An 11,055-nucleotide genomic window follows, 5' to 3' on the forward strand; every position below is an offset into this window, starting at 1 on the left:
TTAGTCAAGAGGGACCGATCTGGGTTTTGACCAATACAATCAATTTGACCATTAATCAAGTTAATTCGATCATCAATCAAACTAGAAATAGATTAAATAAGCATTTAAACAATACTCAATGAAACAAAATTTTTGGTGTGATGGAATGTGTTGTATTCTCAATTTGAATCTCACCAATTACAAAATTTTGCAACTTAATGATAGTATTAGGCCCGAACGGGACTGAACAAAGATTAGAAGTAGAATTCTGTAATCAAGGACTAATCAAGTTCATAGTCTATAAACTGCCGGAATTAATATATTGGAATGTCAAAATCAATTTAATCAAAGTCCAAGATCCGTAATTAGTTGGCCTTTGTTCCAAGTTTGACGATTAAGACATGTTTGAAGGGTCACACTGTATAGTATAAGACAAACTTTGTTCTATAGGTCACTGAGAAAAATAAAGAAAAGGTAAAAGCCTAGAAAGATCATACTGTTACATCAAATATAATTGCCATTAGATTGGAAATCAATTACTCTTCCAGGTGAAACATGAACCAAATGTACAAGATTTCTAGTTAACTACTGCACTAAAAATTGATTGTTTTCTCAGATTACAAACTATTGCCGTCTCTCCCTCCCGACGGTTTCTCTTCCATCGACGGCCTGCTTTAATTCCACCCCAACGCATCTGACGTTAAGAGATGTCGTCTGGGAAGAGAAATCGTCTTCCCAGACGAAGACGAGATGACTCGTCATCCTTTGGGAAGACGACTCGTTTTTATCTGGGAAGATGATTGTCTTCACAGATGACGAAGACAAGATCGATCGATCTCGTCTTCGTCGTGTGGAAAAACGATTTTTCTCTCCAAACGATGTTTCTCGAAGTCGGATGGGTTGAAGTGGAGTTGAGGTGGGCCGTTGGTGGAAGAGAAACAGTCGAGAAGGAGAGACAACCGACGATGGCGCCTGAGAAAGTGAACAGGTTTTGAAACTAAACCCTAAGGGGGGAAATGCAATCTTTTCAAACTTGGCTTAGGGAATAAAATGTTAGTTTTTAAACTTTTAGGGGGGAAAGTGAGATTAAATTTTCAGGAATTAGGATTCTGTTAAATTTAATCGGTTATAAGTGGGTAAATGATATTTTCATAGTTAACGAGAAAAACTTTGATAATTCAACATAGTTTGGGTGGGACATAGTCCTTTGGCCTTAAATAAAAAAACACAACTAACCGCAAGTCATTTATATACATCAAAGTACAAGATTACATGTCAAGCGTTAAGGCTGACCACACATATTTTAATCAAAGGTATTATAAAATATGGAACATCAACCATTTTAAAAAAAAATCAACTAACTGAAATAGTTGTACTGATTTGAATTAAATAAAGGGCACAAATAACCTCAAGTCACTTACACCTTTGCCCTTGAGCTAGAAAAAAACGAATTGAAACCATAATTTGAAGTTTCCCTGATCTGAAGTTTGTTCCATTGAGTTTGTGGACAATGTGGACTCTGGGGAGGAATTGTTCCCCGCCATTTGCTGGGGCACTACACCATGAACAAAGAGTTTGCAGAAATTATTAGTTTTTGTTGATTTTCATGAATGAAAGATTACAATATATAGACTAGAGTCTTCCCTAGTGCTACGAAACAAACCAGAAAAAGGAAACCAACCTTAAAAACAAAAATTACAAATCAGGGAACAAAATAGGAAATTTTAACTAATTACAACGAATAATTGACCAAATTAATTCCAGTATAACTGGGATTTATTCTAACTTTCCATCAGTAACTATGCTACTGTCATTTGAGCCATGAAGAATATCTGCATGATTTATTTTCACAAACAGCTTAGGGAGTTGAGGCTCTTTCTTGATCTGGGTTAATGTGCTCTTCTACAGGCACAATATCTTGAACTGCTTGATCACTTGGATTAGGGTTTGGATTTCCATGCTCAGTTGAAGGTGTTCTTTGTTCTCCATCGAAAGCAAAATTCTGATCTGTGTGCTGTGAAAAGCTTGGGGGACTTGCCGGGTAGCGAGTGCATGAAGAAGGTGTAGTACTAGTGGCTGCTTCCAAACTATGGTGGGTTTGGATGCATGTTTTTTCTTTGAAAGTATGGGAAGTGAGGTCCCTTGAAACAAAGATTCTAAACAAAGTTCGAATCCTTGTCCATAATGACGATCTGGGCTCCGATTCTTTGAAGACTTTCCTGTGCTCGTAAAGGAAAATGGCCGTGGAAATGATGAGAGTCAAGCTTGAAGCGATGCCGTCAATGAGAAACAGCCCCCAGAAACTGTTAACGCCAAGACGCGAAGCAACTAAGCTGCTTGGGTCCGGGCAGCTGTTCTTCTTGAACCATGCATCTTCAATCTCGTTCATTTTTGCTCCCTCGGTCACATTCAAGATCGCCCTTGAAACGTCAGGGACTAGAGGTGAACCAAGTGGGAAGGCCTGTAAAGCAACAAAAGGAAAGAAAGCTGTTAGAAAATTTGTTGATGGAAACCCAAGATTCAGGAATAGAAAATCAACCATTCTAATACAGGCAATCTTAATAGTTGTATATATTTAGATAACATGACATTTCAAACATTTTTATTATATAAAAGTGTTTTTAATTCAGTATATTATAATTCTTACGTATATCATATCGTCGACATCTAACCAAAGCTACATGAGAAGCTAAGGCAAATAAGAAGAGGCAAGAAATTAAGAGAGTTTAAAGAACTTACAAAGCCAAAACCAGCAGTTCTAAATGTTGGGTCAACCATGGAGTATTTGGAGCAATATTTTCCCAGAAACAGTTTAATGTATGGGACTTCATCAAAAGCAGCAGCTATGCCGCCATTTGCAGTTCCATTTTGAAAAAGGGCGTCACATTCTTCTACAGAATCATAAACCAGTAGATTTTTGTCCTTGAAACCTAATTGTTTCAAGATTCCCACAACGAAAGAGCCCTGTTGGTACCCAACATTTTCCCCTCTCTTTATCAACTCCGCCACATCGCTAACAGTTGGCTGGAGACTTTGCACTGTGAGGAGTGATGTCAAGCTAGCCGTGTAGCTTTGTGTGAGTATGAGGACTACAAAGCACCACACAATCACCACAAACCGAGCCATATTGCTCATCACTCGCTCGCCTGCAGACGCAATTCAAGATAATTAAAGAACAACATCAATGTAAAACTTTGCATTGTAGCTAAAATGGTGAAAGAAATTACGTACGTTGTGCAAAAACCATGGTGGAGAAGGAGAACCAGAAGCTTGTGCCAACTTGATGCTCAGCTGGGCCGCGAAAATCTTCATTGATTCTGTGCTCAAGGACCCAGATGACGAATCCAATGAAAAGGAAAAAACAAGCAGTTGTAACCCAAAGGTCCCATGACAAGGGCTTTAGGAAGACCCATGGACTTTTCTTGTTGTCATCTTTGAATGACACAACCATTGATACTCCAGATTCGGTATATGGTAATGTGAAGTCCACATATTGTGATCTGTTGGCCACAATTGTAGTATCTCCCACCACAGCATCAAATTTCTGTTCATATTTCCACAAAAAGAAGATCAAATAAGTCATCCAATCCAGCATCAAGTCTATATTCACTCCTAATGTCTAACATGTCGGTCCAATAGAAACATGCCTTGTTGGTTACAGAGGTTTGCCCATCCATCAGTGTATTGATAATTTAGGAGTTCAAAAACTATTTAATCAATCTTGTCTTAACATCCCAATTGATGTGAGATATCTATATATATCCAAAAAAATTTTTATGCTACATAGATGTAAGATTTGCACAAAAATATTTTTTAATACTCTTGCAATAGATTATGAATATATAATTCTTCAATGAAATTATATACACTCAATTTTAAGTACTTAATTAGATGATTAATTGATGTATCATCATATAAGAAGATGATTATGTGATGATATATTATCTAAATACCAAATTGAGTATTCAAAATTGAATGCCGTTAATATTCCTTATAATTCTTTGTGTTGTTATATAAAGTCTTCTAATTACAAATAAAAACTATGACACTAAGAAGGATAAGAACTCTTACCCTAAGCTTGACTTGATAGATCATATCATTATATGAACCGGCGCTAGAGCCATTAGGCAGAGCAAAGGGAATGAACTCATAACTGATAGCATATGGCAATGCTTGCATTACAGCATTGAAGACATCAATGCAGTAACCAGTGACTGTTGTTGTTTTAGTACTTGGATCTGTTGTGACTTTTACAAAGTCACTGTAACCATCCTTCACCGGCACTCCTATGCGCAATTTATTCCCATTTGTTGGAATTTCCCAGCCCTTTGGAACAGATATAGAGTCTCCTGGCCAAATAATAGCTCCCAGCTGGGATTTTGAAGTAGAATTTGTACTTGTTGAATTCAAGTTCTTCATTAGTCCACCCTTTGGCTTCCAAAATCCAATCCCTCTTGCTCCATCACCATTCACATTGACTATCTGAAAAGCTAAAGACAGCAACTGTCCATCAACAAACGTGTAATCTCCTGTAAGACCTCTGAATCTTGTTCCTGATAATGATTCGAGGAGATTTGGCCCATTCTTGGAGACGCCAAGTGCTTCCAGGTCTGTTGCATTGGCCGAAACATTTGTGTTATCGAAGCCAAAGTTTGTAGTACCAGCTTTCTCAACTGCCATGGCTAGTGCCATTGTAGCATCGTAAGCCAACAGTCCAAAAATGCTCAGTTGGGCATCAACAAGGCCTGGATTTTCCCGCTGGAACTTTCTCTTCCATCGAATTCGAAAACTCTCAAGCGCTTTCGTTTTTGGAACATAAAGCCTTACACCCAACCCGCCTTGCATTGACTCAATCACCGAAGGCTCCAAGGCGCTCAACAAATCTGTCAATCCATCAGTAATGATCCAAACGTAGCCTTCATTCATCATCCCAATCTCTTTTGCTTGAGCAAAAAGCCTAGAGCCCAGAGAAGGGAGCATGTGCACAATGAAGACTCTAGTTTGGATAGTCATTAGCTTGTAAAGCTCTTCAGCAATTTGGTCGTCGGAAGCCACCGGAGAAATGACACTTCTGTAAGGGACGCGTGTGTTAATGGCTTCCAATGCATCAGTTAAGTAAGGTATCATTCCTTCACCAAACTCATTGTCCACGTAAATAGGCACAGCTTCTCTCCAACCAAAGACTTGAATAATGGAAGTTATGGCACCAACTTGAGAAGAGTCATTTGCCGTAGCCCGGAAGAAATAGGGACTTCTGAGGGACGTAAGAGAAGGACTTGTTGCAGAAAAAGAGATGATGGGCACGTGACATTTATTTCCAAGTTCAATAACGAAGTTGGTTTCAATGGAATTCTCTGGTCCTATTATGGCTTGCACTTGCACATTCTTTACCAAGTCTAGAGCTGTAAAATTGGTGAAAGGGTTCTCTTCAATTAAATTTCTAACAAATAAACACTTTGTTTACACCATTTTTAAACATACATGAGAACAAATGTTTAACATGTTATCATGTGATTAGTTAATTTTAAATTAAATTTAAAGTAATACATAATCACATATTAATGCATTAACTTTTATACCATATTATTTTATTATCAATGAGTTATTGGCACGTCATTTGTTCAAATCACCTTAATTTATTGTAAAAACAACTAAGCTTAATTGCTTCTTGTACTGGGGCTAAACTCTATAATTTAGAAACAAGGTAATAAGTTCAAACAAAACACATTCAATTAATGAGTTGGTTTTAATCAAAATGTGAATTTAAATCAAAATAAATAAAGCAAATAATCACACTAAAAAAAGAATTAATATATATGATTTAATTTGGTTCATCCAAAATCAAGTTATGTCAAACAAAATTAATATTATTTTTTTATATCTCTTTTAGAGTAAATGTATTAATTAATGAATTATTACAACAGTTGTTTTACTTATATAATAGAATAATTTCTTTATATATATATATAATATTAAATAAAATTCTATTAAAATTTTTACTTTTCTTAGAAAAATCTAAAAATTGTCAGAATGGGATAAACCCAAACGGTCAATTAGTAAGGAGTGGATAATTAAACCTAGCTTACGGACTTGGGGGCACTAGTCCCTGCACACTCTCCAGAGAACAAAGCCCTTACCCGCAAACTGGACAACAATATCCCTTAATGCCATGAGGAGAAGGGAGGAGACGATTGGGGGGCTATTAGGTGGGACCCTCATGAAGAAGAATTTAATAAGTATTGCAATGAAGCCTAACTTGAAGACCTTCGATTCTTGGAGTAATGAGTCAAGGAGAAAATATAATTGCTTGTAAGCTTGATAGGATTTTAGTAAATGAGAATTGGCTTGAAAAGTTTCCGAGATCTGTGGGAGTTTTTCATCCTTGTGGGCTCTCGGATCATAGCCCAAAAATTCTTTTTGGAGGTGAAAATGAACCTAAAAGAAAATGCCCTTCAAATTCTTCAATTTTTGGGCAGAACATTTGGTAGACTCCGTTTGGAAGGAAAGAAAATATTACAAGCAACCCCATCTTTCGTCTTGTGAAAAAGCTTAAGAAAGTTAAAATGGCTTTGCAAGAGTTGAATAGGAAGGAGTTTTGGAATATTTCCAAAAGGTGAAACATGCTAGAGAAAGACTGAACAGCATTCAAATGAGCCTTGATCATCACCTGCATGATAGTAGACTTGTAGAGGAAGAAAAGCTTGGTGCTAGGCAGCTTCAAAGACTTAGTTGGATGGAGGAATCACTCATGAAGCAAAAATATAGAATCAAGTGGCTTAAGAGGGGGACCAAAACACAGGCTATTTCTTCAAGTGCATCAAGGGAAGAAGGAATAAAAATGCCATCAATGGTCTTTTTCTTGAGGATGGTATTTTTACTTGTGAGAAAGGGCGAGTTAAAGAGGATTAGTGAATTCTCTCAAGAGATTGCTTACGCGCCATGGTGACAGTTTCTTTGATGGTAACTTTGGAGGACTTCTCGATTTTGTGGTCCCTAGGGGCGTTTCTCTTGACATGGTTAAGCAAGTCATTAGTGAGGAGATAAAAAGTACCTTTTTTGACATGGATAACAACAAAACTCCGGGATCCGATGGATTTGGAGCCCTTTTCTACAAGAAGGCTTGGGACATTATTGGCAAGGATGTTGTAGAGGCCATCAAATACTTCTTTGCTTTGGGATCCCTTCTTTTGAGAGGTCAATGGCACTATTATCTCTCTTGTGCCCAAGTGTGAAAACCCGTCAAGAGCCAAAGACTTTAGGCCTATCTCGTGTTGCAACATCATCTATTGTAAGTTTAGTGCCTTTTTTTGAAGTGGAGTTGATCTTAACGACCACAAAGCTAAAGTTGTTTGAGAAGAAGTTTGTGCCCCTAGGGAAGAAGGTGGGTTGGGACTTAGAAAGAGTGGTGATTGGAATAAAGCTAATATGGTTAAACACTTATGGGACATCATCCAACCTGAGAGTCGTTCCATATGGGTTGGGTGGATTAAAAGAAATAGATCAAGAAATAACAACATATGGGAGGTCAAACCTTCTAGTGATAGCACGTGGTGGTGGAGGAAACTTCTTAAGTTGAGGGAAGTGGTGAGAGGATACATAAAACATACTATTGGTGATGGAGAACACACCTTCCTTTGGTCGGATAATTGACACTCGATGGGTCCGCTCAAAGAAAGATTTGGAGACCAAATAATTGTCAAACCAGAGCTGAGCAAAAATGCCAAAGTTAAGAATATAATTGTTGAGGGGGATCGGAGATGGCCTTTAACTAACTCCTTTGAGATGAGTGAGATCAAAGCTTCAATGGTAGACAAGCCAAAAGGTGCTATTGACACCATAACTTGGGTTCCTAATGCCTCGGGAAACTTCTCAACTAAGTTTGCCTGGAATAAGCTTCGAATGACAAAGAGGGATGTGGCTTGGGCTGACATTGTTTGGCATAAAAAATTTATCCCTAGACATGCAGCCATTCTCTGGCTTGCCCTTAAAAAAGAGATTGAACACAAGAGATAAACTTGTTAGATATGGGGTCACCACGAATGCTAGTTGTGTGCTTTGTAACTATGCACAGAAGGACATCAATCACCTATTTGTCAAGCGTGAGTACAGTGAGTTCATCTGGGAGAGTATTCTTACTATCAATGGCATGTCCCATGTTAGTCAAGATTGGGAGAGATTAATAGAGGGCATTGCTGAGGATTGGAAAGGGAGAAACCTTATAAACATCATGGGGAAGCTTTGCATTAGGGCAACAGTCTATGCAATTTGTAAGGAAAGAAATAATAGAATCTTCTCTAGAGGAGGCATTCCTTAGGAGAGGATTAAAGAGAATGTGAGGAGAAATGTAAGAGATAAAGGGGCTGAGTTGATAAACATAAACTTTTCCAGAGAAGCTGAGAACATTGCTTGCAGATGGGGGCCCCCTCGTTGCATCTTCAAGCCTAACACCACCCATCTTTCTGGGAATCTATGATGCTCCTCTGTTTTTTGCCTAACCCGTCTATTTTTTGCAGGTTTTTTATGTTCCAGGAGCCCTTTGTGCTGCCCTTGGATCCTCACTATTCCCTTTTGAAGCCGCCTGGAGATGACTGCAACAGCCTTGTGATGCTGCAGGTCTGGGCCAGGAAAAATCCCAAGGTTTGCTGCAGACCTATTCGACACCTGTCTGCTGCTTTCTGGTGTTGCATTCTGAGTTTACTGATGAAGATCTTCTGCTGCTGGATGAGGGTGAAGGCAGCAGAGAATAGGTCTAGTTGGAAGCTGAAGATTCTGGCCTCTGCTACTCTCTGCCCTGACCTGAAGATGTGCCTGCTGCTGCTCCAGTTCTTTCTTGCTGTGCCCAGTTTCCAGGATTTCCTGGTTTTCCATTCTGCAGACTTCTCCTCAGCCTGTTCTGCTCTTCTCGAAGCCTGGAATTCTGTGCTTCTTGTTTGGTTCAGAAGCTTGATCCTGCTTCTTCAGTCCCCCAGTGTTCTGCCAAGATTTGCAGAAAACATCCTGGACTCTGCTCAACCCCTGCTGTTTGCTGACGAAGGGCTGGGTGGTCATATGGTTTTGCTGCCAAATTGTTTCTCTGCTCTTCTGTGTGCTTTTGTGTCCATCCAAATGAACACAACTCTCTTTTTTGACATGTATTTGTTATATAGATCAATCTTGAGGGACAAGCTTGCGGTGTTTTCTATGTTTGTTTTTCTGTATAGGTATTATTCCCCTCTTGATGTTTATTTTTAGAATTTTTCAAACAGTAAATTAATAGGTGATTTTTTTTTGTTCCTCTAACTATGTCCTTTAGATTGTGCTACTCTCCTCTTATGTTAGGGTGAGTTTAGGATGTTCTTCCCCCTACTCTCTGGTTTTTTTGTTTATTACTTTTTTTGCTTAGCAAATGAAAAAAGTTCCTTAATGCGTCGTCGTACGATTCCTTCGCTAGTCTGAAACGAATGACATGGAGGTCAAAATATTCTCGACAACGCAATTATTGGCAGGCCAAATTAAGATTTCTTCGTCCTTGCTTATTATTTTCTCACAGTTAGGCCCGACATCGTTGACCCGCAACATCTGATAATACGTTAAGACTTTTTGTGGCCAACTCTTACATTATTATTATTCTATTATGTTTTCAAATGGTCAACTGTATATGTTGTTTAATCAGTAACAGCATTATGTGGCCTTCATTTTTTTAATTCTGAAAATCTAATTCTGAATTTGGCTTGTGATGGCTGTCCGCCTAGAATCGGCGAAATTCTGACAACAGATACCAAACTCTATATGTAAGTTAATTCGTTATTTTACTTTTGCACTCTTCAAAATGTACTATTTCTCTGAACAAAGACTTGATAAGGTTGTTTACGCGGCTTGGTCTCCGGAAGAGTCATCGTGCTTGTTTGTTCTTGGAAGGGTGTAAATGCAAGGAGTTTGAGAGTCGATAAGAGTCATGGATCCTTAAAAATATAAAGGAAAAAGAAGACTAACACAAAAAAATATTGGGTATGTAACATTAAATTACCTAAAAATGCTAATCTAAGACCGGTTATTATTTTTAACATTAGACCGAGATATCCCACAAAAGCACGAAAGATATTAAACATGTATGAGTATTCTAAATATCTTATGCATGAGAGATACAAAGTTTGATTACATGTTTTGGTCTCCAAAAGAGTCATTGTGTTTTTGGAAGGGTGTAAATGCAAGGAGTTTGAGTCAATACATGGAGTCAAAAATCCTAAAAAAGGGAAAAAGAAAGTGATCTACACCTTAAGAAAATTTCATATCTACATAGCACAAAAAAGCTATTAGATATGTATTAGTATTTCACATCATTTAGGAATGCTAATTCTGGTGGGTTGGGATATTTGTTATAAATTGTATAACACCTCTAGATAAGTTTCACCAAAACACTTAAGAGATATGGGTATCCTACGCACCTGATGCATGTTATATTATAGCAAAAATGGAGAAAAAAACAACGACCGAAAGAAGAGAGGGAGGTGTAGTTTTACGTACCAGCAGCAGCTGCACCAATAACGTCCCCCTTGGAGTCTCTGGTGCTTAAGATGAGCCTGGTTTTGTAGTGAGAGTTGGAGGCATAAAAGTCTGAAAGCGCCATGTTGATGCAGCTCAAACTAATCTTCCCAAATTCCCTATCTAGGTTGAGAATCACACCCACATTAACAGGGACCGTACTGTTTTGTGACATGGCCATGTCTGTGACTAATACACACAGAAAGAGAGAAAAAGGAACAAGACTGCAAGGTCTCTGTCTCATCTTTGAAGCCTTGACACTAAGGGTTTGGATAGGCAATTGATAGCTTAACTTGTTTGTATATATATAGGGAGAAATACGGTACAATTTAGTTTGACAAGTATACATATGTATAAGGTCATGAAAGAAGAATACTACACTGTTATAACATGCATGGGAAAATTGAAATGCCAAGTTGTGGAAAAATTCTTGCTGACTTTCTTTACAGGAAAATTTCATGCTCCTACTGTCAAATCACAGGGAAATTGACCCAGAGAAGTAGCCACAATTAATGTCAAAGGTTTATGAATTATTCATTTAAATATTTGAACGTG

At 38.1% G+C, this 11,055-nt stretch overlaps 1 protein-coding gene across 1 annotated transcript; it reads right to left on the reverse strand.

Annotated features, from left to right (window-relative positions):
- Positions 1 to 1,715: 1,715 nt before the first annotated feature.
- Positions 1,716 to 10,600, reverse strand: LOC123193882 (glutamate receptor 2.8-like). Its single transcript, XM_044606957.1, has 5 exons — positions 10,483 to 10,600; positions 4,051 to 5,381; positions 3,211 to 3,523; positions 2,719 to 3,125; positions 1,716 to 2,440 (listed from the first exon to the last, which is right to left on the reverse strand). The coding sequence occupies exons 1-5, from the start codon at positions 10,583 to 10,585 to the stop codon at positions 1,838 to 1,840; spliced, it is 2,757 nt and encodes a 918-aa protein (XP_044462892.1). The 5' UTR covers positions 10,586 to 10,600; the 3' UTR covers positions 1,716 to 1,837.
- Between the last annotated feature and the right edge of the window lie 455 nt (positions 10,601 to 11,055).

The sequence above is a fragment of the Mangifera indica genome, chromosome 13 (assembly GCF_011075055.1).
Source record: "Mangifera indica cultivar Alphonso chromosome 13, CATAS_Mindica_2.1, whole genome shotgun sequence".
Classification (NCBI taxonomy): Eukaryota; Viridiplantae; Streptophyta; class Magnoliopsida; order Sapindales; family Anacardiaceae; genus Mangifera; species Mangifera indica.

Coding starts and splice junctions, on each gene's coding strand:
- LOC123193882 (XM_044606957.1), bottom strand. CDS start 10,585: ATGGCGCTTTCAGACTTTTATGCCTCCAACTCTCACTACAAAACCAGG. Junction 3,126..3,210: donor CACCATGGTTTTTGCACAAC/GTACGTAATTTC, acceptor TTGCGTCTGCAG/GCGAGCGAGTGATGAGCAAT. Junction 2,441..2,718: donor GAACTGCTGGTTTTGGCTTT/GTAAGTTCTTTA, acceptor GTTGCTTTACAG/GCCTTCCCACTTGGTTCACC.